General features: G+C 39.7%; 1 protein-coding gene across 1 annotated transcript in view; it reads left to right on the top strand.

Annotated features, from left to right (window-relative positions):
• The window catches only part of SEC63 (SEC63 homolog, protein translocation regulator), a 29,903-nt gene extending 7,376 nt beyond the window's left edge, over positions 1–22,527 (top strand). The window contains exons 2-21 of the mRNA XM_053381595.1: positions 2,760–2,859; positions 4,063–4,177; positions 5,886–5,998; positions 6,580–6,641; positions 8,001–8,059; positions 8,549–8,599; positions 8,807–8,915; positions 9,531–9,625; positions 9,710–9,842; positions 11,439–11,531; positions 12,227–12,381; positions 12,610–12,757; positions 13,338–13,420; positions 14,304–14,363; positions 14,889–15,059; positions 16,032–16,187; positions 17,103–17,204; positions 19,378–19,476; positions 20,011–20,115; positions 22,112–22,527. Coding sequence (XP_053237570.1) covers positions 2,760–2,859; positions 4,063–4,177; positions 5,886–5,998; positions 6,580–6,641; positions 8,001–8,059; positions 8,549–8,599; positions 8,807–8,915; positions 9,531–9,625; positions 9,710–9,842; positions 11,439–11,531; positions 12,227–12,381; positions 12,610–12,757; positions 13,338–13,420; positions 14,304–14,363; positions 14,889–15,059; positions 16,032–16,187; positions 17,103–17,204; positions 19,378–19,476; positions 20,011–20,115; positions 22,112–22,255 — 2,153 coding nt within the window. The 3' untranslated portion in view covers positions 22,256–22,527. The remainder of the gene's footprint in view (positions 1–2,759; positions 2,860–4,062; positions 4,178–5,885; positions 5,999–6,579; positions 6,642–8,000; positions 8,060–8,548; positions 8,600–8,806; positions 8,916–9,530; positions 9,626–9,709; positions 9,843–11,438; positions 11,532–12,226; positions 12,382–12,609; positions 12,758–13,337; positions 13,421–14,303; positions 14,364–14,888; positions 15,060–16,031; positions 16,188–17,102; positions 17,205–19,377; positions 19,477–20,010; positions 20,116–22,111) is intronic.
• Positions 22,528–26,726: the final 4,199 nt, after the last annotated feature.

Below are 26,726 nucleotides of genomic sequence, written 5' to 3'. Positions count from 1 at the left end.
CTAATCCATACATTCCAAAAGAAGACACAAACCATAACCTAGCCATCCTTTGAAATTTGCACTTCTTTGAATTTTGCAATGCAGTTCTCCAGTCAAGGTAAAATATGCACAAAACTGCACTTATTGCTGAAAATAACATATATAAATTCATCATATTGGGGAACATTGCTTTTCAAAAATGTCTGTATTGGGCAGAATTGAATACAAATGTATATATCAGTAGAAGTGCACACGAAAAATGCTCATGAATTTCCATGAGGCTTAACAAAATTTAAAATGTGGAGAACTGAACTTGAGATTGGAAAAATGACGACCTGGGAGCAACCAAAATCGACAGTTTCATCTATCCCTAGTTGCATATCACATCCCACCTTTTGTCTCGAATCTGAAAGCTACTCACAGTGTTTGGAGAACATCAACTGTTCAATTAACATTTCAACCCATGCAACATAAAAATGTAGAGCTTTTTGTTGGATTCCAGTGTTTCCCAAAGCTTTGGTCCATGCTTGTATGAAGGCATTTATGTCTTTGCAGATTACTTAAATAAATTGTTTAGCACATTCCTTACAGAAAATAGACTTAAAATTCAAAGTTCTAATGTCAAGTATCATTAAGTGCTTTAAAAAAACTGCATATGCTTCTTGGTTTGTTTGTATTACTTACTACAATTTAGCCCACTGTGTAATGGAAGAGTGAAAACAAGCCATCATGTTTTTAACCAGTGACGCACAACGGTAATAAATGAGTTGGAAAGATAAACTTTTTTTTTAGTTTCAAGAACCTATTTGCATCTTGAAACAGTGGTAAAGAATAGTATGTTATCTCTTTCAAAATAATTAAAGAGGAATGTGCAATTTAAGTAGAGAGACTGCACTTGTTCCACTCCCAAGAGTTACCAAGAACACACATGTATGATTGTGACCAAATGATTGGGAATGGTACCTCTTAACCTCTCTTAAAAGCAAAGCTAATATTTTGATTAATTCTATTTCCATGGCCAGGAGAGTGCGGGAAGTGTAGAAACTGGGATCCCAAGAGACTGCGATCTACTCACAGAGTTAAAAACTGGCAGTGATTTGCCTCCTTTTTGGGGGTTCGGGTCAAAGTTGTTAAGTTTTTTCAGGGAGGAGGTAAAATGTTGAGCTTTTTTTAGGGGAGCCACAGTTGTTCAGCTTCTTTGGGGGGAGCCAGTGATCTATCGCAGATGTCCAGTGATCTACCGGTACATCACGATCTACCTGTCGGACCTGCCTGCCTTAGATAAAGAGAGAACTTGCTCCCTTACTCCTAAAGGAAAGGAGTGTGGCTGCAGGCAGAATGCCTATCAAATACATGTGTTAAATGTCAGGTTGCATAAAAGTCAAGACTAAAGCAGACTTAACTTTACCTAAGTACCATTTATAACTACCTGCTGGATCAAAGAGATAGTGGGAATTATCAACATAATGATAGCAGCGCCACTAGTTAGAGCTAAAAGGGACCAGGCTTGAAGACTGCCCTTTACATGTAATGCCAAACCAGAATAAAAGGGGGCGACTTAGGATGGAAAGAAACACGCCTTAGCTCAGTTCTTTTACCTGTAGTATTATCAAGATGGCATTACAACTATAAAGTTCTTTGGTTCTAAGGCTCTTTGAAATGTCTATTTAAATGCTTGGATGTTGCACATGCATGTAGAATTGCAGTGCCAGAATTAATGTTGAAAGTTGGATCTACAACACTTCTATTGCAGAGGGTTGGAAAATATTTAAGCATAGTCCTTAACATGCATAGTTAAAATTTCACTTTAATAAGGGTATTTATCTTGCATTCTGCATTTTACAAATATTTCTGCATTTTAAGATAAGAAACAAGTTACCTTGACTTTACAATGCTTTCTGTAAATTAATTCAGTTTGATATTTAAAAGCCTATTTAAATTTTGCTTATTCAAGCATTTCTATTGTGATAGCCAGGCAAAACCTCTTTAAAACATAACTGCAAGACAACTGAGTTGATTTACATAATGGAGGACATAGGTTTGCATAATATATAAGCATGAACAACCTTTTCACCTCTGAGGTTCATACTGTATCTATAAAATATCTGGTTCATTATATCAAATTGCATATTTTGCTTTAATTTATATGTTTAATATCACTCAAGGAGAAGACTTCAGGTTGTGCTTCTCCTTTTGATAAGTAAATGGATAATTTATTTAGACTGTTGCAGTATGCATATGCAATATGGACACATTGTAGTTGTCTATTGTATCTTCTTTTGTGTGAACCTGTAATTGAAGATGATACTATGGCCCAGTTTATATACAAGCAATAGCTATTGGTTTACTGTGAATGTAGAGATCACTCTCGCTTCACTCCTCCACCAGCAAAAATGGGTGTTTGTCTTAGTCTTATGTCCAAATGGGCAATTGCAGTCTGTTTTGCCCAACAGCAAACCCTTGTCTTCATGTAATGGCTTGTTTGAGGAAACCTTAACCCGCATTCTGGAAGTAATGCTAAGCTGAGGATCTTGGTTTGGTAATCCCCACTCATTCTAGAAGAAAGGTGAAGCAGGAGCTATTTGCACATTCATGGTAAACTCTTAATTAATATTTATATGGTGTGCAAATAAGTGCCTATGAAAGAGTTGAAATCTTAGTCTTTATAGTTAAATTATAATTTATTTATTTTTATTTTAAGGTTTGAGCAGATTCAAGAAATCCAAGTCACTACTTGTTTTGCTACTACCCAAATTTAAAACGATCTTTTTCCTTCACAGAGCAAATTCGCTTAAAGAATTTAAGAAAAGTGTATGGAAGATGCCTGTGGTATCGATTACGGTTGTTAAAACCCCAGCAGAATATAATTCCCACCATAAAGTAAGTATCGTTTATTATCTAGAATTTCTGTTCTGTTACTGTAGTTAATGCAATGTTACTTTTCAGCTGAAAATGTAATGTGGCTTCCTGTAGTATGATGCCGGACGATCATTCGTATTACACCTGTAGGTCTTGGTAGACTTGTGGGTGGACTGGCGGGATCATAACTATAAAGAAGCTATAAAGAAACTATAAAGAAGATCAAAGGTTGAACAACACATCATGGAAGGATTCCACTGGGAATCCAAAGTGAATGGTTTGGATCTGCAACTTTACTAAGGAATTATGCTCCTGATTTTAAACTGTGTTCTGGGGTTCTTAAGAAGTTTATTGGGGGTTCTTCAATGTGAACATAAGTAGCAGACAAACTTCACTGAAGGATGAGTTACCCATCACTATTGATATTATCTTTAGAAGTCTAGACACAGGGAGGTGTTGGGTGTATTTTAGGTGAAATTAATTATGTGAAATTATGGAGGCCTGATACTTTACATGGATTTGGAATGTGATGCAGAACAATACTACAGTCTTTTGTGTTTCATGGGGTTCCATGGACACCATAGATTTCTTGGCAGATGAGTGTGTGTGGAGAGGGTTTCCTTAAGAAGTATGAATTAACTGGTTTGAATGAATTTACTTCACTGTTCTATTAAGGCAGGTGTGCGGAGCCTTTGACCTCCAGATGTTGCTGAACTACAACTCTTATCCTTGACTATTGGCTCTGCTTGCTGGGGCTGGTGGGAGTTGTAGTTCAGCAACATCTGGAGTGCTAAAGGTTCCCCACACCTATATGAAGGCATGTATTGAGAAATCCACATTGGTTTCGCCTTCTTGGCAAGACAGCTTATATAGATGCTTCTACTTGGTCATCTGCTTCAGTGCACCACACACAAAACCCTTCCATGTTTGTGTTCCCTTTTTATAGAGTGCTACAGAGAGGAATCACATGCCCCATGATGGGCATTCCTCCACAATGAAAGGAATAGGAGTTAATAACTTAGAAATGAAGAGAGATGCATAAAATTCTGGGGAATGCTTATTCAGTTTGCATTGGTGATATTATTCTGTTCCCATGAGAGGGAATAGCTATGGGTTTTTGGCCATTGGGATTTTTGTCTGTGATACTGTCTTTTCCCAACATATTCATACAAACTGGTTGCATACATGTCTGAAATTCTTACTTTAATCTTTCAAATTCAACAGGAAAATAGTTCTGCTTGCTGGATGGGCACTGTTTTTGTTTCTTGCTTACAAAGTTTCCAAAACAGACAGAGAATATCAAGAATACAATCCATATGAAGTATTAAATTTAGACCCAGTAAGTAATATCCTTTACTATTTAATTTAGTTTTAATTCAGTTTGACATAAATGTACATGTACAGAATAGAATAATGGGAAGGTTAAAGTAGATCTGAACATGCTCAACTGCCTAAATGTAATAATACCCATATACACCGTAGTTATTTTTTCTGATTAAGCAGTTTATAAAATTTTATAAATAAAAAAATACGGGGCACAACTTTCACATTTAAACCCCCCTGTAATTACGCATATATGCTTTCAAACAAGATTCACTATTCAAAGTGCTCTGTAAGTTATACTTATCAATAAGCAATAAAATGAAGATGGTAATGGTAGCAATGGCAGAAATTTGATAAGGGCATATCATTCAGTCCTTTACAGTCTGGGTTGGCAGTTTTGGACTGACATGACTTTGGTGGGCAATCCGTGCTTGGGTCTGGACAGGGAGGTTGTATCCTCATTGATTCTTATGGGCTTCTCAGAATTCTTTGGTTCCACTGAACCTATTGGGACGAACTGAACATGATACTAAGGTGATCATATCATCAGGTCAAGTATTTGGGTTGGGGGAATCCCCTTTTCCTCCCCCACTGCATACTGATCTGGGGTGGTCAATTTGGTTCATAGAATCATAGAATCATAGAATCATAGAGTTGGAAGAGACCACAAGGGCCATCGAGTCCAACCCCCTGCCAAGCAGGAAACACCATCAGAGCACTCCTGACATATGGTTGTCAAGCCTCTGCTTAAAGACCTCCAAAGAAGGAGACTCCACCACACTCCTTGGCAGCAAATTCCACTGTCGAACAGCTCTTACTGTCAGGAAGTTCTTCCTAATGTTTAGGTGGAATCTTCGTTCTTGTAGTTTGGATCCATTGCTCCGTGTCCGCTTCTCTGGAGCAGCAGAAAACAACCTTTCTCCCTCCTCTATGTGACATCCTTTTATATATTTGAACATGGCTATCATATCACCCCTTAACCTCCTCTTCTCCAGGCTAAACATGCCCAGCTCCCTTAGCCGTTCCTCATAAGGCATCGTTTCCAGGCCTTTGACCATTTTGGTTGCCCTCCTCTGGACACGTTCCAGTTTGTCAATGTCCTTCTTGAACTGTGGTGCCCAGAACTGGACACAGTACTCCAGGTGAGGTCTGACCAGAGCAGAATACAGTGGCACTATTACTTCCCTTGATCTAGATGCTATACTCCTATTGATGCAGCCCAGAATTGCATTGGCTTTTTTAGCTGCCGCGTCACACTGTTGGCTCATGTCAAGTTTGTGGTCAACCAAGACTCCTAGATCCTTTTCACATGTAGTGCTCTCAAGCCAGGTGTCACCCATCTTGTATTTGTGCCTCTCATTTTTTTTGCCCAAGTGCAATACTTTACATTTCTCCCTGTTAAAATTCATCTTGTTTGTTTTGGCCCAGTTCTCTAATCTGTCAAGGTCGTTTTGAAGTGTGATCCTGTCCTCTGGGGTGTTAGCCACCCCTCCCAGTTTGGTGTCATCTGCAAATTTGATCAGGATCAAATTTATTATTCAGGTTCTAACTGAATAAGAGTCCTTTCAGCATATAGCTGTGGACATGAACCCTTTGTGATACATCTTTGCCTTCACTTTGATTGTCTATTGAGTGGAGCTGAGAAATTAGAGCAGGTGTCTTAAGCAGTAGAAGTTCTCATTAATAGGTTTTATATAACTAACTTGAAACTTTTTCCTTCATAGGGAGCAACTGTGTCAGAAATTAAAAAGCAGTACCGTTTGCTATCACTGAAATACCATCCAGATAAAGGAGGCGATGAAGTTATGTTTATGAGGATTGCAAAGGCTTATGCAGCGTAAGTTTCTTAATAAGTTCTGTGTATAGGATGGGAGGTTGATAATGCAGGTTAATACTTGTTGATGCTTAACATCATGATCTAAATTTGAGACACTTCATGTGACATCAGCAATTGCTGCAGTAACAGCCTAATATTACTTGTACTGATTCTTGTCTTGCCCTAACTAATTGGTATATCTCCTCCTAAATGAGTAAGTTGAAGTTGCAAAAAACCCAGCTTGCAAAGTAGATTAATATCTTCTAGCACTCAGGTCTATTGGTTTAGGAAATCTCATCTGATTGGTTTAGGAAATCTCATTTTGCCCCACCTTTACCCTCTAGCACTGCAGTCTCTGCTAAAATACTTTGTAAAACTCCAGAGACATGGTGCAAATTTGCATGATTTCCATAAAGTTGGTGGTAAATTTGGAACTCTGTGTAGCCCTTTGCTGATAAACTTCCCTTTTGTTTGTTTGGAATGAACATCTGGGTGGTCAAATAAGTTGTAGTCACTGAACAGCAGAGGTCACTGTTCCCTTAAGGAACAGTCAAGGAAGTATTGAGGGGTTTTCTAACATGCTTTCTGCCTTCATTTGCTAGTTTAACTGATGAAGAATCTCGAAAGAATTGGGAAGAATTTGGCAATCCTGATGGGCCACAAGGTAGACCTATAACAACTTCTCCTCCTCCTCCTCCTCCTCCTCCTGTCTCCCTTCTGATTGGGTTGCCCAAGCCACTCTATATATCTATATCTATATCTATATCTATATCTATATCTATATCTATATCTATATCTATATCTATATCTATATCTATATATCTGAGTTTATTTAGTACTCCAACTTTTGTCCTTTCTGGTGGTGGTTGGAGTTTTATTCATTTTGTTCACTGTTACACATCTTTGCACCAACTGCACTTTCCCATACACCCAAATCTAGCATTTTTTACTGAGCCCCCCCCCCAACTTAATTATCCAAATAACCAGCCTGGAAAATTTCTACATGTTTTGCTTTGTGAATTGATTTTGATGGGTAAGAACCTCAAATGCAGTGTTGTCCAGCACTTAATTATATTAAAATACATGTAAATGAGTAACACTGACATAAATGATTGCTTTTGTGCAGGCAGAGATTGCAGCCATAATATGCAATACTTTGTATGTGCAGTTCCCTTATTACTCTAGTACAGTCACACATGGGGTTCTCTGCCTGCAAAGAACCAACTCGCTGTGAAGCTGTAGCCAGGGAGCTGGCAGTTGTATGGTGAATTCCAATTGCCATGGCATCAGCAGCACTGGGAGCTTGCTCTGTAGGCATAGCTCTTCAGTAAGCTATTCAGCTGGTCTGAAACCAGATTGAAATGGTTCTGATAATGAGTATCATTCAGATGAGCTTGCATGGCAGCCACCTGATCACACTTTGGCCAAGAAGGCGATATTTGCAACTAGCCAATAGTTGTTACAATTTTCCACATCTAAGGAAAAGTTCTTTTAGGATCAATCTCACAACCTCCTGTTTCAAGGCAGCTGGGACTTGATTAGTTTCATAAAGGAGCATTCACCACTTCCTGGACCCAGCTGGGATTCTTTCCCTATACATAATTCTTTTTCAAGTGGTTTTCTGTGCTTTTTTTTTTTTTTTTACACAAATCTGCTCACCCTTCCTCCTCCAAGTGCCTTTTGTTTCTTGGTGGATGTGAGGGAGTTGAATGGAAAGGGCTAACCTAATCTCTCAGGCCATGCATCAGTAGCAAAGGATTCCCATGAGGGTTAAGAACCTGAGCATCAGCTCCCTGACTAGAGCTCTAGAATATCCCAATAGTTTGTTCTGCACAAATGTGAAACTCTATATGTGACTGCACAGACGGTCGTTTCAAGAACTTTAGTTCCTGTTTTCCCAACATACAGGAAGTACTGGGATATTTTTTTTAAAATCCACAATACATACAGCTTACACAAATGCATGAATTCATTTGAGTTTACTGTCTTACTATTTCATAACCTGTTTTCTTGTTCTTTGCAGCTACAAGCTTTGGGATTGCGTTGCCAGCTTGGATTGTGGATCAGAAGAATTCTATTTTGGTATGGTAACATTATGTTCTCTGCCAGTTTAACTGTTCAAGCTGAAAACCACAGTGCAGATTACTTATGCGTATTCACAGGTTCTGTAGTAGTTTTCAGAAAGGTGACGATCCATGCTTGCAGGATATTTATAAGCCTTGGCTTTTCTGTAACCAGCTGTGAGGAAGTGCTTATGCACTTGCCCATTCAGAGTTGTGGACTAGTTTTGTAAAGAGTTAAAATGCATCTAAAATGCTTCAGCCCTGGAATGGTGCACCCCTTGGAGTATTTAAAATGGTCTAGCAAGAAAAACTTAAGGTGGGCTTTCAGTACAAATCTTAACTTACAAGGATTGCTTGTAAGTTTCTGAAACTTTTACTTTAAGTGCTCAGTGGTTTAGTCCTTCAAACACCTTAACATATGGCTGTAATGGTGAAGACTGATTGCTCTATCTGTAATTACTTATGGCTTGGTCAGAATGTCTGATTTTCTCCCATTATATTCTTCTAGGTCCTGCTTGTTTATGGATTGGCATTTATGGTTATTCTTCCAGTGGTTGTGGTAAGTATTTAGGAAAGGGAAAAGGTGCATTTTGGTAAAAGCTGGGGCTGCAGGCTCACTGGGCTTACAACCATATTCCACCTGCTCATTTATTGGCCCTGCAAGCACACTTTTACAATGCAGAGTGTCAGAACTGGAGGCTATATTATTTTGACATATTTCAATGAAATTAATAGCTGTCACTTTTTCCTGTCTTGAATGTTTTAGGGTTCCTGGTGGTATCGATCAATACGCTACAGTGGAGACCAGATTCTCATCCGCACCACCCAGATTTATACCTATTTTGTTTATAAAACAAGAAACATGGATATGAAAAGTAAGTTTCAAAGCACCAGTTAAAAGGATGAATTGTTGAATTCTGCACTCATTTGACTGTTCTTCAGCGTTTAAAAATGTAACTCTCTTTGTGGATTGCCTAAGCATTCAATGGATCAATGTTTCAGTATGCTTAGGGGTTTCCTTTAGAATGCTGCTCAGTTCCTTCAGGGAGACATGGGAACTTAGGATGGTAAGTAAAGTGGTGCTGCCACTTTAGACTCAGGTGGAGATTTGCATGACTTAATGTTCTTCCTCCTATAACCCTCTCTCGCCACATATAAAGAATTAACACATCTGAGTGAAAGCTAGGCTAAAACAGGTTTCTGTGAAATACAGTTTTTAATGCAGATTTTTTTTTAGCAGTTATTTGAGCTTCTCCTTGCAGTGGTACAGTTCAGATATATGCCTGCCTACCTCAGTGAGAACTAGGCCCATTGTGGTGGCTGAGAAAACAGCTCCCGCCAGCTTTTATTGTATCCTGATTTCCTTGTCTGGAAGCAGACATGCGGGCAGTGGGAAGGCATGCTAACACTTTTTTTTGGAGCTGGGCAACTGTAGTAAAAGGGTATTTCCAAATGCTTGCTTTGTATTTATATTCTGGTTTTCTTTGCAGGGCTTATAATGGTTTTAGCAGGTGCTTCCGAATTTGACCCGCAGTATAATAAAGATGCAACAAGCAGACCTGTAGACAACATTCAAATACCACAGGTTTGCTATTGCTGAGAAACGTTAAACTACGTGTGTTGGTGCCAAAATATTATTTAGTTAACCCCCTTTCATTTGTCGTTTCAGCTAATCAGGGAAATTGGCAGCATTAATCTGAAGAAAAACGAACCTCCTCTTACCTGTCCTTACAGCCTGAAGGCCAGAGTGCTCTTACTGGCTCACCTTGCCAGAATGAAAATTCCTGAGACACTTGAACAAGGTACCTTGCTTGAGAAACCACAACATCATAAGGCTAGAACTAAGCCTTGAAGTGGAGCATGTCAAATCATAAGTTCTGGTCTTATCATTTTCTTGGTTTTTATGTGTGCACTTTTCTTTTTAAAAAAGGAAAACCACAAAGGGATCCATATTTCATGCTAAGAAAAGTGGAATTATGCAGCCTGATAAATACACTGAATAACTTACTTTCATTAGGCATCATTTGTAGCTTTTAGTCCTGGAAACTATATTGCACATTTGAAATCTTGCCTCTACCCCTGGGCGTATCAAAACCTCTCTGGCTTCTGAGGTCTGAGGCTGCACCAAGCAAAATTGGCTTCCCCACTCAGATGTCAAAGAGAGAAATAATTATATGACCTTCCGTAATATCTGAAGGCACCCCTGTATCGGGAAGCTTTTCATGTGCTGTTTTCATTCTGTTGTGTTTTTGTATATCCCAGAGTGGCTGGGGCAACCCAGTCAGAGGGGCAAAATCAGACACAAACCAATTTGGAAGTTTCAGGCTCTCCTGTGTATGAAAGTGTCACAAACTGTGAATCTTTCTTTTTACCTCTTCAATTGGACTTCTTTGGGTTTTAGGGTTTTTTTGGGGGGGTTATTATGGGGTTGAGAAGAGATAAGTGTTGCAAATATATCACCTCTCACAACCCTGCTCCCCCCCTTTTTTTTGTAGAAGGGAAAGGAAAAACACTTTCTCACCCACCTATGGAGTTCATGTTGATTAGGCCTCAGTGTCACTGCAGTATTATTTTGAAGTGCAGCATTTTACCTTTCTGCTTCTATCCATTTACTTAGGATCACTTAAAGGGGCACACTCAGACACTACTGGGTTGGGGAGCTAAAATATTCCTCTGCACTTGATAACTCCAGCCATTAAAAAAAAAAAATCAAAACCTGCTCCTATCTTGTCTAATTCATTTGGACGCAATGGTCACAGAGGAGGACGGCGCTCCAAGGAAGGGGCTTAGTTCAGTGTTAGCTCATCTGTTGGTTGCATGTTGAAGGTTTCAGGTTCAATCTCTGGTGCCTCCCTAGAGAGCTGCTGCCAGTTGGTGTAAGCAATACTAAACTAGATGGACCAATGGTCTGAATTGGTATGAGGTAGCTCCCTGTGTTGCTGTTGCTTGAAAGAGGCCATTTCAGCACTTGTTTGACAAGTTGCGCCTTCTACAATTCCCTCCCTTTTTATTACCCTACACAGCAAAGGTGACTGACTTGTGGCCCTCCAGATGTTTTTGGACTACAGTCCCAGCCACAAACACTGGTGATCAGGGATATTGTAGACCATCATCTTCTGGAGGGAGGAGAGAGATGTACATACAGTAAAGCAGTTGAAAGTGATCATGCTTTAGTTTTAGGTAAATTTTAAGTATAAGACTGTTCCAAAGGGTGACACAATTTCGAAAGAGTGGGATGGGCCACACATTATGACACTTCTCTCTGTATAAGCATAAGGAACATATGGCAAGGAGATATTAATAGCAGTATAACATAAGCAAAAAATGAGACAAAAGCTATAGTGTGTGGCAAGATTTACCTTATATACAGGACTGTTGAATGTCTTTATGTCTTGCAGATCAGCAGTTTATCTTGAAAAAGTGTCCTGCTTTGCTTCAAGAAATGGTTAATGTAATCTGCCAACTAATCATAATGGCACGTAGCCGTGAAGGTAAGAATAAGCTTTATTATATGCCAGCTTGTAAAATATACCTTCACATCCTCATGAATTCTACAAGATATCGATAATTTCCCCCTCAGAATAATTTGTTTCTAGGAGATACAGGCAATTTATTAGGGAAATAGTTATAGAAAGAAGTGGCCAATTTTCTGTAAAGAAAGAGAAATTTTCTTATGTGAAGTTGGCATTTCATGTATTGTTTTTTTAAAAAAGGCTTTTACTGACTTATGTCAAATCAATATCTAAGGGAGGTCTCCAACAAAGTAGTTACATTAGCCCAAAGATTTCCATTTGCACAACTGACCTTAACCCCCCTCTCCTCCCCTTGCCCTTCAGAACAGATTTATGGGGTACAGAGAGTGAGGAGGGGGAAAATTCTCTTCCACTATTAGAAGTCCTTGTGCTAATGGAGCTACTTCATACCACCCTAAATAAGATGCTGAAGTGGCTATTAAACTGTGTTGCAATAATACACAAAACTTTGAAACAAAACAGTATTTTTTTTAATTAAAAAACCAGTCTTTCTCCTTTTAATGTTCTCTCCAGTTTCACTGAATTATACAGTACAACCTTAGAGAATTGATGTATTTAGTAAAAACTTTTGTTGTATTAATTCCTGAGTTACTGAAATGTCTCACTAACAGTTTAGTATACATTATTTTTCTCCTTCTCTCCCATTCCTCCAGAAAGAGAGTTTCGTGCTCCATCATTGGGTTCTCTGGAAAACTGCATGAAGCTTTCACAGATGACTGTTCAAGGGCTTCAGCAGTTTAAATCTCCACTCCTCCAACTCCCACACATTGAAGAGGACAATCTCAGACGGGTTTCTAATCATAAAAAGGTAAGGTGCTGTAGGTCATCAGGAGCCATCTTCAAACTAACTTGCTCTATCTATGATGTGGAAAAAGTTAATTCCACAATCCCTTGACTCCGTTACTTAATTTTCCAGAGAGTGCCACTGTTCATACTTTCTGTTTCCACTGTGATAGATGTTAGCAATATCAATAAATTATGTGGTAGTGGGTTTTATTTTTGGAAAATAAAATTTTTGCTCTTTTATTTTACCCAGTACAAAATCAAAACCATCCAAGATTTGGTGAGTTTAAAAGCATCGGATCGCCACAATTTACTGCACTTCCTTGAAGATGAAAAATATGAAGATGTTATGGCTGTCCTTGGCAGTTTTCCACATATCACCATGGATATAAAACCCCAGGGTAGGTGGTGTTCTAAATGTCCGCTCTTCATTATTTGGTATGCATTCATGGTGCACTTAATGGTGTCTGTAGAATTTACATTGTTTAGCCTTAAGGAATTGCAGATTTCCTGCATTCTGTAGTCTTAGATTTAGAGTTTGAGAAAGGTCCAGCTTGCAAGCCAATCTTGGATTGTCAGTGGGTCCAATTTGGCCTACAAAGTCGTTTCTCCTTTGCCATGCCCACTTACCAATCAGCAGACATCACCAGGTAACATCAGTTGATGGGCAGAGAGTCCAATCCTGTGCCTCAGCAGCACATTTCCTGTGAGGAACACTCTGGTGAACCAAACACCTCTCCACACTCCTTGTGCCACATTCAGAAAGTCCCTTGAGTCTTAACTTTCAATTGGATGGGTGGTTAAAGATGCCATTGAGGGCTTTAAGTTGCATTTTCAAACTTCTTTTAAGATATTCTCAAGTAGGATTGCAGTCATAAATTTGACAGCTGAGTGAAGCTTATTTACAAGGAAGCTATTAAATTGGGGAAAAATCCAGTGCAAATTGATGTATCCTTTCACCCCTTCCTCTTCCCTCCCAAGTTTTGGATGACGAGGACAGCAACAACATCACAGTAGGATCGCTTGTTACAGTTTTGGTCACCCTAACAAGACAGACAATGGCAGTGAGTATTCTTATTTGCACACATTATTTTTGGGTTCAAACTTTCAAAAATGTATGTTGAGCAAAAAAAAACTTACTTCCATCTAACTGCACATCTGGTTCATAAATTGAACAGCAGTAGTCAATGATATGCCCTGAGTCATCATTGATGGCCAAGGACCATATTTCAGTGGTAGAGCCCCTGCTTTGCCTACAGAAGGTCCCACGTTCAATCCCTGGCCTCTCCAAGTAGGCCTGGGAAAGGCACCCTATCTGAAGACCTCAGGACTGTCTGAAACTCAACAGTACTGAGCTAGGTGGGATCAGTAGTCTATCTATACAAGGCAGGTTCCAATGTTCTCATGTATTAAGGGTCACTGAAGATAAAACACCAGAGATAAGAAAATTTCAGATCTCACGTCCACATACTTTTCTGTGCAGTCAGCCTCACATACTCACCTGTCAATCATTTGAAAAGCAAGTAATTTCATGTTGGTTAACCAGTTTTGTAGACTGGATGTAGGATAATAATAATAATAATAATAATAATAATAATAATAATAATAATAATAATATTTATTTATACCCTGCCGCTCTGGGCGGTTCCCAACAGAATATTAAAAACACAACAAAACATCAAACTTTAAAAACTTCCCTAAACAGGGCTGCCTTCAGATGTCTTCTAAAAGTCAGATAGTTGTTTATTTCCTTGACACCTGATGGGAGGGCGTTCTACAGGGTGGGTGCCACTACCGAGAAGCCTCTCTGTTAATAACTAGAATCTTCATATGTTTGAGGAGTGAGCTAGTGCCTTGCCCTAATATTCATTCGGAACACTGAGTCGATCATGAATTCATGTCGCTGGCATTGTGAGACTAATAGACTTTGCTTGCCTCCCTATTCAGGAAGTATTCGAAAAAGAGCAGTCAACCTGTTCAGCTGAAGAGCAGCCTGCGGAGGATGGCGTAAGTTCAGAACTAGTGGTTTTGGGTGACTATGTTGCATCTCAATGAGCTCCTTATGTTAGAAATAAATGGAAATACAGCTACATTAAAAGCATGCTCCTCTGCTGTTTGCATAAGTATCCCACTTAACCCTGTCTCACTTAACCATGGCTGTCAAGAGCAGTGTGATCGATGTTGGAAACTAGAGCAGATCTGCGCCTGCTAAATCTCGCGTGCAGCCACCATTTCTGATGATAGTTATTCAGTGTCTTGTCTCATCTTGGCTTGCCTTTCTCATTGCCTTGGCTTTTCCCTTCACCAGCTGACATGTAGCATGTGTTATCCATTGGCACTGGGGAGGCTGGCTATCAAACGGAACGCTCTGAGATCCAGAGGTGTTCTGGCAGATACTGTTGCCCGCAGGCTTGCTACTTTGCTACAAACTTAAAAGGCTCTGAGGTTATCGGTTGTAACCTTTAAAACACTTGAAAGCAGCTTGAGGTGGAAGCGTCCACTCTTGACGTTAAACCCTTGTTTACTTTGCAGCAAGGCGATGCGAACAAAACGAAGAGCAAAGGATGGCAGCAGAAGAACAAAGGGACAAAGAAGGCTTCAAAATCAAAGAAGAAGAAAGTAGTGAAAAAGAAGCCTGCACCAGCCCCTCTTCAGCAAACGAAGCAGCAGAAGCAAAAGCAAGCAAATGGAGTAGCAGGGAGTGTATGTATCAGCACAGATGGGAGTGGGGAGGAGCGGCTAAGCTATGGGACCTAACAGAGAGCACTGACTAAAATCCTAGGGAAAAGTGGAGCAGTGTTTAAGGCAGCCCTTTTAGAAGTCAAAATCAAGCCAACAAGCTGCATATTGTAGGCAGTGTAAAATCACCTTACTCAGGTTAGAAAAAACTCAGGTTAGAAAAAGCAATGCTGTTATTCAGGATTCGAAGGCAGGCCCCTATATCAGTTGACAGAAATTAATGTTGCTGTCCATCCTTATCTAGGACTCACCGAGCGGAGACAGGGGTGTGTATATATATTACATTACACACACACATATGTTTATCTATGAATAAAAACTGCAGTATACCAGACTTTGATTTTAGATAGAATTTGATAACATGGCTTCATTTGTTTCATTAGGAAATATTAGTTGTCAGCCTTTTCATAAGATTTTTCTAACCGTTCTTTGAAGAGATGGACATGGCTACAGCAGAGACCAGGAACCTTTCACCTGCGGGCCACTTTTGGTCTGTAAAGCCGTTTTCCCCAAACCATGACTGCCTGTCCCACACAAGACATCATCTGTGACATCATGTGTAGGGCAGGTAGAGACATGGCTGCCCGTGCAATTGGGAGTATTGAAGTGTGCTCCTGATTTTACATTGGCAAGAGAAAGCAGGTTTTGTCTTTACTGCCCATCAGCCGTTGGGTGATAGAGCTAAAGCCTACTGCATCGACTGCATGTGGCACTTTGAAGTCCCAAATCACTTGGCATAATTGTGACATCGGGTGATTGACAGGTGGCAATCCTGCCCGCCTATCAAATTTGTCCTGCAGTGCTGAAAAGCCATCCACGAAATGGAAGGATTCAGTGCAGTATTTGAACAAATCTTCTGTTCCATCTTATGCCATCAGTGTCAGAGCTCTTGAGTACTGTTATTAAAGTAATCACAGGATTGTCCTTTTTCTGTAGGAAGTTGTAAAGGAAGACGAAGATGAAGTTTCTGATAAAGGGAGTGAATCTGATGAAGATGACACTAATAGAGACTCTTTAAGTGACAAAGATGATGGAAGCGACAGAGACTCCGACAGAGAACAAGACGAGAAGCAAAGCAAGGATGATGAAGCTGTAAGGCTCACTTCTCATTGTGTGATGTCATTGCCATGTAACATCAATAATGGGATGGTGATTGGCTGATTAGAACCATGTGTACTGGGAAAACTTTTTTGTCGTTAAGAGGGCCCTCCATCAGAGTTCTTGCATCCGTGAAAAGGGGGAAATGCTGTTTCTCAGCTAAGAGCATCGTTGAAGGGAATAAATCAAAGACTGCTAGTCATGATGAGCACTCCAGTATCAGAAGCAGTCTGCTTCTGAATACCAGTTGCTAGGAATCACAAGTGGAAAGACTGCTGCTGTGCTTGGGTCCTGCTTGTGGGCTCCCAATAGATACCTGGCTGGCCACTGTTGAGTATAAAATGCTGGATTAGATGGGCCTTTGGTCTTCACCAGGACTGTTCTTATGCTGGAAAACACACACACACATTTGTATGCACGTCTCGATAATGGATGAGCTTCCGGTATAATTCCCCATATAAAATCTCCACTCTGCATTAGAAGCTATGATAGTACTGTATAGTAATTATTGCATTGCATAAGTTTGTGCACACTTGGTTCTAGAACTAGAATTCTGGAAGACTGTGTCTCAGCAACGTATAAGCTACTGCTTATAATATTTTAAGTGTAGGGAGGACTGATGGGTGAGGAAAATAATTGGGATATTGTTGACATGGGAGAAAATCCATGCCTTGGTTGCAGAATATAAAGCTCTGAAGCTGGTTATTTCTGTAATAAGGAAGTATGTTGGGGGATTTATTGAAAGATGGCAATGATAACTGGTAAGATCTGATTTCAAAAAACTTTGTCCTATCATCATTGTCAGTAACATTAAGATGTTTGTATTCCTGTTTTCATTCACCTACACTTCCTACCACGTTGTGAAATTACTTTCTAAAATATGCTGAATACCTCTTCTCTCTCCCTTAGGAGTGGCAGGAATTACAGCAGAGTATACAGCGCAAGGAACGGGCTCTCTTGGAAACCAAATCAAAAATAACCCATCCTGTGTACAGTCTCTACTTTCCTGAGGTCAGCAGATGGAGAGCTAAATAATGTTGCATTGAAATCATTCTCCTTTTGACAAGTTATAAAGCCAATTTAAGTATAAAACTTGATTCTGAAATTAATATTGTAAAGCTTTTTAAAAAAGCTTTCATGACACTTGTTCACAAAGTAAGGGAGTACCTGACTATCTTTCTGCACAGCCATACTCTTATACTTCCCCCATTTGTTCAGGAGCAGTTCCCAATGTGTTGTTCTTGTAAAATGGTATAGGAAACTGCAGTCTCTTGAGTTTTGCTGCGGATCTTGGCAATAACTTCTTTAGATATTCCATGCTGTACTCTCTGCAGAATGTTGAGCTGGGATTTGCTGAGGTTGTATCTTCCTTCTCATTATACTACTAAATAAGCTATTTCTTGATAAGTGGAGCTAAGAACTGCACAGGTTGCCGTGGAACCTTGCCCTCATATTCAGTTCCACAAACATACTGATTTCCTGGCATGCTTGTGTTTACCACCCATCTGCTTGAAAAGAGCATTGCCCACTCCACAGGTAGTGTGCCAGCTTAATCCAGACATGCACTCTATTCTAATGGTGATCTGCTTAAAAAGGAAACCTTTAGAACAGAAATCTAAATCTTGTCAAGCAGTGCCAAATATTGGGCAACATGCTTCGTTTTGTCTGACACTTAAGACTGCTCTGTTTCTTCAAAATTGTGCCAATCTCATTAATATTGGCTTGCCATATGAACAGTTTATTCTTTGTTCATCTGCCATGCTAGAGTGCAGAACTAGCCATTGTGATTAATATTTTAATAACACAACAGCCTTTATTTTTTTGAAAACAATTGCTCTCTTTTTAATCCCTATTTAGAGAGTGTTTTGTACCATTGGGAGTGCAAATTAAGACATGTCAGTTAGATCTGTTTTGTGGAAATTGGAAACACTGGAATTCTGTTTACACAAAATTAAGCACCACAAAACTGAAACAAGCAGACCCTTTTATGAAAGGTAGAAATATTGACCCCTAACAGAGTGCTCATGGTCAGGATGCCAGCTGCGTCCTCTTTGAGGTCACTATAACTTGTGGTGGGCTCAAGCAGGCCAGCTTAACTCCCTCCCCTCTCATTTCCAGTTTTTCAACCTACTAAAACTCCTGGAAGTCACAGAGCACCCCATCCCTATTTGGATATTGGGGGGGGGGGGCTTTGTGCGTGTAAAAATGGACACTTCATGATTCACGTGAGCATGTGATACCTGTCTGTTCCTGTTGTGACCCAATTTTGGCTCAGTCATGTTGGCACTCAAACACCTGAGTCCACTATTAAAGGAGCAAATAGATACCAAAGGCGGCCAGGACAGGCAGTACTGGCGTGGTCATGGAGACGACCCTGCTATGGACTCTGTAGATCTCTCTTCTTAACTAGTGTTTAATCTAGGCAATTTAGGCCAAGTTATCTCAAGCAGTTGGTAAGGCGATAAATCGGTGTGCCAAGTATATTATTTTGTCTACTTACGCAACACTTACTAGATCTAAAATATCGAAATGGTTTATAATAAGGAGTCTTGTCTCTGAAGAGTCAAGGGATCTATATCCCTTTGTAATGCAGGTGGCAGCTCTCATACGATTGGGCAGAAGATTCTGACGCAGAAGACAAGCATGTAAAGGAGAAAGCTAGGCATAGAACCCTCCTTCCCAACATCTAACTTTCTGTATTCATAAAGGGGCAATCCATATTGACAGCTTCTACCCTCAATCTAAACCAGGCTTCCTTAACCTCGACCCTCCAGATGTTTTGAAACTACAATTCCCATCATCCCTGACCACTGGTACTGCTAGCTGCGGATCATGGGAGTTGTAGGCCAAAAACATCTGGAGGGCCGAGGCTGAGGAAGCCTGATCTAAATGAAGTAGTATAGTTGAGACCCAAACTTAGCACTTTATCTGTGCTTTCCAAAAACCTCACTGCCTAAAATGGCAATATTTTGACTCCCTGGTCTATATTAAGGGCAGTGAGGTGCAGCGAGGAATAAGCTAAGAAAGCTTTCTTGGGATGAGCCAATTCAACCAAAGTGCTTGCAGCTTCTGCTGAATGTACAAAAATGCACAAGTTTTCAAATTGAAAATTCAGTTTCACTGATCTAGGGTAAGGCTTGCTTTCTTTTTTTTCTAACGTCCTCCCTATTTTTCTCCTGAACAGGAAAAGCAAGAATGGTGGTGGCTATATATAGCAGATAGGAAGGAACAAACACTAATATCTATGCCATATCATGTCTGTACACTAAAAGATCGGGAAGAGGTAAAGTATCATGTTACTTTCCAACATTTATTTGAACCACTGGTGTAGCAGTAAAATACTGATTTCCATTGACACTCTTATTCTTAAGAAAACACCCCCAAACCCATCAAGTATAAGTCTCTCCTCTCTTCCAAGGGAAAGGATCTACACCTCTCAAAAGTAGATACAAATCATTAATAAAAGAGAACTAATAATGGCTGCTGTTTAACTTGTTGAGGGATCATGGGGCACCCATTATGGCTGTTACTGTTGCTATTGGTTTTTATTGATTTATTAGTTTGTTTCTTGCTTGTACAGTATAGGATATTTTGTTTTTTAATATTTGATGCTTTGTTGTGTTTTATATATGTTGTAAGCCACCCAGAGTGGCTGGGGAAACCCAGCAAGATGGGCAGGATACGAATTTTAAAAATATTGCTATAATTTTATTATTATTCTGGGCTTTTCTGTTCATTTTATCAAAACTGTTTCACAGCTCTGCTTGTAAATGTCTGCTTATAACTTGATGTTGTTGTGGATTGATTTTGTCTCTAGGTAGAACTAAAGTTTCCTGCACCTGGCAAACCTGGAAACTACCAATATACGGTTTATTTAAGATCAGATTCCTACATGGGCTTGGACCAGATTAAACCATTGAAGGTATGCTCTCTTAACACTTGCGGGTTTGGGAGGGGAGTTTTTGCAAATTCACTGCAGAGATTGAAGGTGACTGTTGCTATATAGAATTTAATGTACACAGTCTTGTGCTATTCCACAATTGTGATTTCTTCATCAATGCTGGGTTTTTCATTTAACCAAAGGCTCGTTTCTCTTTGGAACAAAGTTCTGCTTAAGCACAAGCAGCAAGATCCAAAGATTGCGACTTCATTTACAACTGCAAGTTTAAAAAATCTCTAACTTGGCTTACCACCCAAATACATGCATATCAATGCAATCACACACAGATCAGTGATAGAGCCATTTACAATGCAAAACTAAGATAAAACTGCCTTTGAGATACCAAAAACAGATCTAGAAGTTTTGGTGTGTGCATTTCCCTGTGTAAATGCATTCCATACCCTTGGGACCAGCGATTCTGCATCTGCTCGCCAGTGATAGCACTTCTGTTAGAAGAAGGAGATGGAAGTAGTGCCTTCCCAGGAAGTGTGTGGTGTAGTTTCTTGCCTGGAAGAAGAGCTTTTCCCAGAGATTTTGTTCCACAAATGAGCTCTGCTTGATCAAAAGGCTTCCCCTCTTATCTCATTCTTGTGGCAGTGCACATCTGTGTGCATATCTACAAGAGCAGTTATTTCTGTTCCTCCTTGGCTGGGACCTAAAGGATCACAATCTGCATGCATTAAGATACTGGTAGGAAACATCTCTCAAGAGAGAGAGAGAGAGAGAGATATTCAGATATATCAGATGGAGTGGGGTCAGGGGTCCCTCACAAGGGGCTATTTAAGAGTGCTGGGGAACATAGCGGGGAAGACAGTGCCAGTAATTCCCTTTTGCAAGTGGCCCTTCCATTTATCCAGCGTTGGATACAATCCAGGATAGCAGGTCTACTTGCAGAGCCACTTCAGTGCGACATCCGGGGATGTAAAAATGAACTAGTTAGGAGTCTACTTTCCTTTTTAAAAAAATAATTGTAGTCTGTAAATGAGCCATTTATATGAGCTAAAGCTGATTGACTCCTGCTGACGGAGCCCCTTAATAATAATTTTATTATTTATACCCTGCCGATCTGGTTGGGTTTCCCCAGCCACTCTGGGTGGCTTACAGCATATCTAAAAACATAAAACACCAAGCCTTAAAAACCTCCTGATACAGGGCTGACTTCCAGACATCTTCTTAAAGTTGTGTGATTCTTTATCTCCTTGACATCTTTGTTGGGAGGGCGTTTTACAGGGAGGGCACCCCTGCCGAGAAGGCCCTCTGCCTGGTTCCCTGTAACTTCGCTTCTTGCGGTGAGGGAATCAGTAGAAGACCCTCGGAGGAGGACCTCAGTGTCCGGGCAGAACGATGGGGGTGGAGACGCTCCTTCAGGTATACTGGGCCGAGACCATTTAGGGCTTTAAAGGTCAGCACCAACACTTTGAAATGTGCTCGGAAATGTACTGGGAGCCAATATGGTCTTTCAGGACCGGTGTTATATGGTCTCAGCGGCCACTCCCAGTCACTAGTCTAGCTGCCGCATTCTGGATTAGTTGTAGTTTCTGGGTCACCTTCAAAGGTAGCCCCACATAGAGCACATTGCAGTAGTCCAAGCGGGAGATAACCAGAGCATGCACCACTCTGGCAAGACAGTCCGCGGGCAGACAGGGTCTCAGCCGGTGTACCAGATGGAGCTGGTAGACAGCTGCCCTGGAGACAGAATTATTGTGGTCATTGGGCTGTCACTGAGCTTCGTCTTTTGGCTTCTCTGCTTCTGCACTTTCCCTTGAAGTTTATTGTTTATCATTAGGCTTGCTGTGTGTGTACAAAGTACTTTATTGAAGTATTATTATTATTATTATTATTATTATTATTATTATTATTAGCCTTGTAACATAATTCATAATTCTGTAAGCCCCAACAACTTACATAAAATAATTCATCTCTGTGTTCTAACTCGCTTCCATCCTTTTCTGGACTATCTCTCAAACTCTATTTGCAGCTGGAAGTTCATGAAGCTAAACCAGTGCCAGAAAACCATCCACAATGGGATACAGCAATAGAGGGAGATGAGGACCAGGAAGACAGTGAAGGTTTTGAAGACAGTTTTGAGGAAGAGGAGGAAGAGGAAGAGGAGGATGACTAAAACAGTACCATGAACTAACTTGTGTTACACGGGATATCTCTACAAACTTTTGACCTGGGAAGGGATAAAACAAAAACAGTGCAGAAGTACTGAAGATGGATTTTTTTTTTTAAAGTTTCTCTTTACCAATTATGAGTGCTTTATGTAACTTCCCAGTGGAGGTCTTTTGATCAGTTGGTATAACCTGGAAGATGCATAGGGCTCTTTTACAGCCTTTAAGTACAGGACGGTGCATTTATTTCAACTGAAAATAAAAGCTTTTTTATTCTAAATGTCCAGATGTGTGGGCTATGTTGTCTGATCAACTTTTGGTCCAATATATTAAGAGGTACTATTATTAAATAGAAGCAATCTTTAAATCAACTTTTCACACTAGAAAGTTTATTTTATACGTTGAAGCCTCCTTTTGAAATTAACACCCCCTTGAGTTTCTGTTTTGGTGAAATCCAAAAGCAGTTTTGCAGTGATACATGAACATTACTGAAGCTGAGATTTATAGCTTTAAACTTTCTGTTTTGTTTTGGACTTCAGAATTTGCATCCTACCATTAGTTGGGGACATTCCATATTGTCATGAGGGCTGATTTTTTTAAAAAAGACGTAATCTACCTTAAGCAGAGGGGAACTTTTGCCCCATACTCTCATGCAGGTTATAAATGTTTCTGAATCTTTCAATGGCTTAAGCATATTTAAGAAACTAATATCAGCAAATCATACAGAATTTATTTATTTTGATAAAACTGTATGTATCAAATGACTGTGGGACCATATGTTACTCAATGTGGTGGCTTAATACATAACACCTTTTACAAAAGGCAACAATTATCAAAGCTGACATTCTTGGCTTTTAATCTACCTTAACCCTGTCAGAAGCCTTTTAGGACAGACACATAAGGCACGCTAAGATGGTATGTTTTTGTATTTATTGAGAACAATTCAAAATAAACTGGACTAAATTTGAGAAAACGGCATTACAACAGTGCATTTTCCCCCTCTACTGAGGGCTGAACAGGGATGCTAGCATGGAGAACCAGGCTTCATTCTCAACATAAATAATTGTTTTCAATTTTTAAGTGTATTTCTGGAGCGTTCTGTGAAGGATAAGCAAAAACTTACTACGAATTTCACTTTCTGCCCACATGTAAAGGTAATAACTATTGATGTGGTTAGAAGCTATAGAAATACATCTGAATGTCAATCATGTAGTAAGATTTTTATAGCTATATATTGAGGAACCGCAAGACTGAAATACTGTAAAACATTTGTGACAAATGAGTTTGTCATAACAGGAACATTTCCATATAATGGAAGCTGCCCAAAAGCCAAATGAGCTGCTCACTAATTTGTGACCTTGTTTATGAAATAGAGGATTGTCACTTTAAATGCAAACTTACATTGATAATATTTCTTTGTAATTGCAATAGTTGCAAATAAAATTTGAAAAATGTCCTAAATGCGAAAATGGTTTCATTAAAAAAAAAGCAAAAACCCTGTGCTAAGATGTTTTCCAATTTAAATTGTAGTGAATGGATGCAGTCCATAAGTATGTGTGTGCACAAGATAGAAACGTGTGTTCAAGATTTGGGCTCAGTTTTCTGTTCCAGCTGCACACCACACCTAAAGTGTCAGACCACTAAGTGTCAGAGCACAACAAAAAATGTGTGATACAAAATGGCTTGGGGCAGAAAAAACCATCATTGGCTTCAGAATTAAACAAGCCTTGACTTAAACTATAGGTTAGAACAGTATTCCCCAACGTGGTGCCTTTCATATGTTTTGGAAGATCTCTTTCATTTCCTTGCTTTTTCTTTCTGTTTATGCTTCCAGAACATTGGGAAATTAGTTTTCACAGGGGTCCCTTGTGTCATGCTGTGCCCAGGCCTTATTCTTACTGACAATGTGTTGTTATGGGATAGGATGCAGTAACCTAGCAGGCTTGTTCAACTCTTGTGTCTTAAGTATTTTTGCTCGACTTGCTTCTCTAAGGACAGAGTGTAGCCTTTACAGTGAGCTACGGCCAACCCTAGCTCTGTCATAAGTACACCTGCATGCTACCAGTGTGCTTAAAACACCTGTTTGTTATATTTACACTTAACCTTGCATAGGTGTGGACTCTTCAAGAGTGCCCTTAAAGGGTAGCCAACATGGTTCTCTTTAATATTGTGGGACTACAAGCCATGAGAATTGGCGATGCTGGCTGGCATCTGGCTGGCATCATGTTGGTGTTTCCTGCTGTCGGTGAAGCTTTACAACTTAAAGAAAACACATTTTAACCCATCCCAGAGCACATAGCTGCTATCCTACCCTGGTTTCTCATCTGCATTTTTCCTCTTTGCTGTTTCCTCTGCATCTCCAACTCTTACACATTTCACAACAGCATGCATTTGGGTACAGCTCAATGCCTACTCACTTTATTCATGCCCATCTTGGATTCAAAGTATTTTTTGAGTAACATGTTACTGTTCCAACTTCTGGCTGATAGCAGGTAAGGAAACTTCAAAACAAAACACGAGATTCTCTAAAAACCTCATTAGCCGCAACATCAGTCAAATACTCAAAAAACAGCGCAGCTCAAACATCTCCGCTGAAAGCTTTTATTGCAGCACCTCATTCCAGTAGGGGGAGACAAGCACATAATTTTATAATAAGGAAAACAAAAAGGTTGCTTGCTCGGAATAATGGTGAGATTTTTAAAAAGGCTCTCTGCTCTTAAAAGAACGAAATAGCCAGTCTTTGACTACTGTCAACACTGAGTACAATAAATCGAAAGTAATTTTGTCTGGATTTTGATCATTCTGTGTAGCCATAATCCTACTTAATAGCTGTTTCTGTCCCATCAGTCTCCACGGTACTTTACACAAGGGCAGGTCCATGCTCCAAAGAGGGTAAAATCTAAAATTCAGCATAGGAAATAGGAAGGGGAGGGAAATGGATGAAAGAATAAATGATAAGAGTGTTTCAATTACACCACATAAGACTTAGGAACAGAAGGTATTTGAACAAGAGAGTTGTGCCAAAGACTTCATGGGGAAAGGGGGGTTTAAAACTTGGATTCTACATAATCACTTGTGTTGGCTAAACTCGTGCAGTGAAGTTTCATGCAAGATCCTGGAAACATGCAATAGTTGTCACTATAAATCTAGAAAAAAGCATTAGGGAAGATTTAAGGAAGAAATCATGGGTTGGCTCTTGCCTTGCCTTTCAGCTTGTTTGAACTTTTTTGAAATTTTGTATTTCATTGTCTGACAACAACATGTAGGTGGTTCTAATGTAACTAGAAAGTCCCTTATCAAAAGACTTGGACCATTGAATATGACCCAACAATAAGCTCAACCCATATGTTTTTAACAAGCCTCTGGACTTTTTATCCTGTGCATGTCTGATTTCCTCCTACTTTCAGGTTTCTGTTGCTTGAAGTTGGCAAAAACCAAACAGCCCTACCCCCACCACATGATTTCTCTGTGAGTCTCCATGTGCTGTGTTTGACATCTCCTTGTATTTCCCTCTGCAGTTTGTTGTAAAACAACTGATGTTATATGACTGAGGTGCAGAAGGTTCAAAGGCTTCCAATGATAGCCTGCCATCGAAGCAGATGCAAGATGACATCATGACAACCGAAGAGGCAGAATGCAGTAAAATTGCAATGTTGCTCTTTTCTCATGTAGCATTTCAGACATGAAATGCTGTGGCTTTGGTTGTAAGACTGGTTTTGAATAGCATGCTGGAGTTACACCAGGAAGGAGATGTTGGCATTGTTTATTTAAAATACCTATATTTTGCCTTTTCCATAATAATCTGGCAGCTAATCTAGCAATTATAAGCATGCAATATAAAATAAAACCCACTATGAAAAAAATACATTGCAATCTAAAGAGGGGTGGGGAGAGAGAAAGGCAAAAATCTTTTGGCTTCCCAAAAGTTTGCATAAACAAACAAGTGTCTTTTTTATGGTGCCACAGGACTGTTTTTGCTGCAAAAGACTAGGGTGGTTGCTCCTCTAAAAATTGTTACTAAAATTATTGCCTAAAAGAGAGGAGTATGAGAATCTGTATGCAGCATCACGGAGCCTTGCTGGATAATTTAGTCCTGCAATCGTGTTTCCTACATTGGCCGACCAAATGCTGCTTGGGAAGCCCACTAACAGGATGCGAGTATCATGGTTCTTTCTCACTGTTGTTGCCCAATAATTAGTATTCAGAGGCATGCTGCTTCTAATCTAGGGGTTAGAACATAGTCTAAGGGTCATAACATACTATTAACAGACTCACTAGTAGCCACTGAAAGCCCTTTGCTCTGTGATTTTGTTTAACTCCTGTTTTAAGCCAGTGGTTATCACATTTGGTGGCAGGAAATTCCATAGATCAATGATCCAGTGTATGAAGTTTAGGGCTGAGTAATGTCTGGTTTTCAACATTGTGATATAACACCAGCTAAACATTGCAAAATTCCAATATATCACATATCACCGTATA

This window comes from Podarcis raffonei, chromosome 3, assembly GCF_027172205.1.
Source record: "Podarcis raffonei isolate rPodRaf1 chromosome 3, rPodRaf1.pri, whole genome shotgun sequence".
In the NCBI taxonomy this organism is placed as follows: Eukaryota; Metazoa; Chordata; class Lepidosauria; order Squamata; family Lacertidae; genus Podarcis; species Podarcis raffonei.
This window is presented reverse-complemented; position numbering and strand designations above follow the sequence as displayed.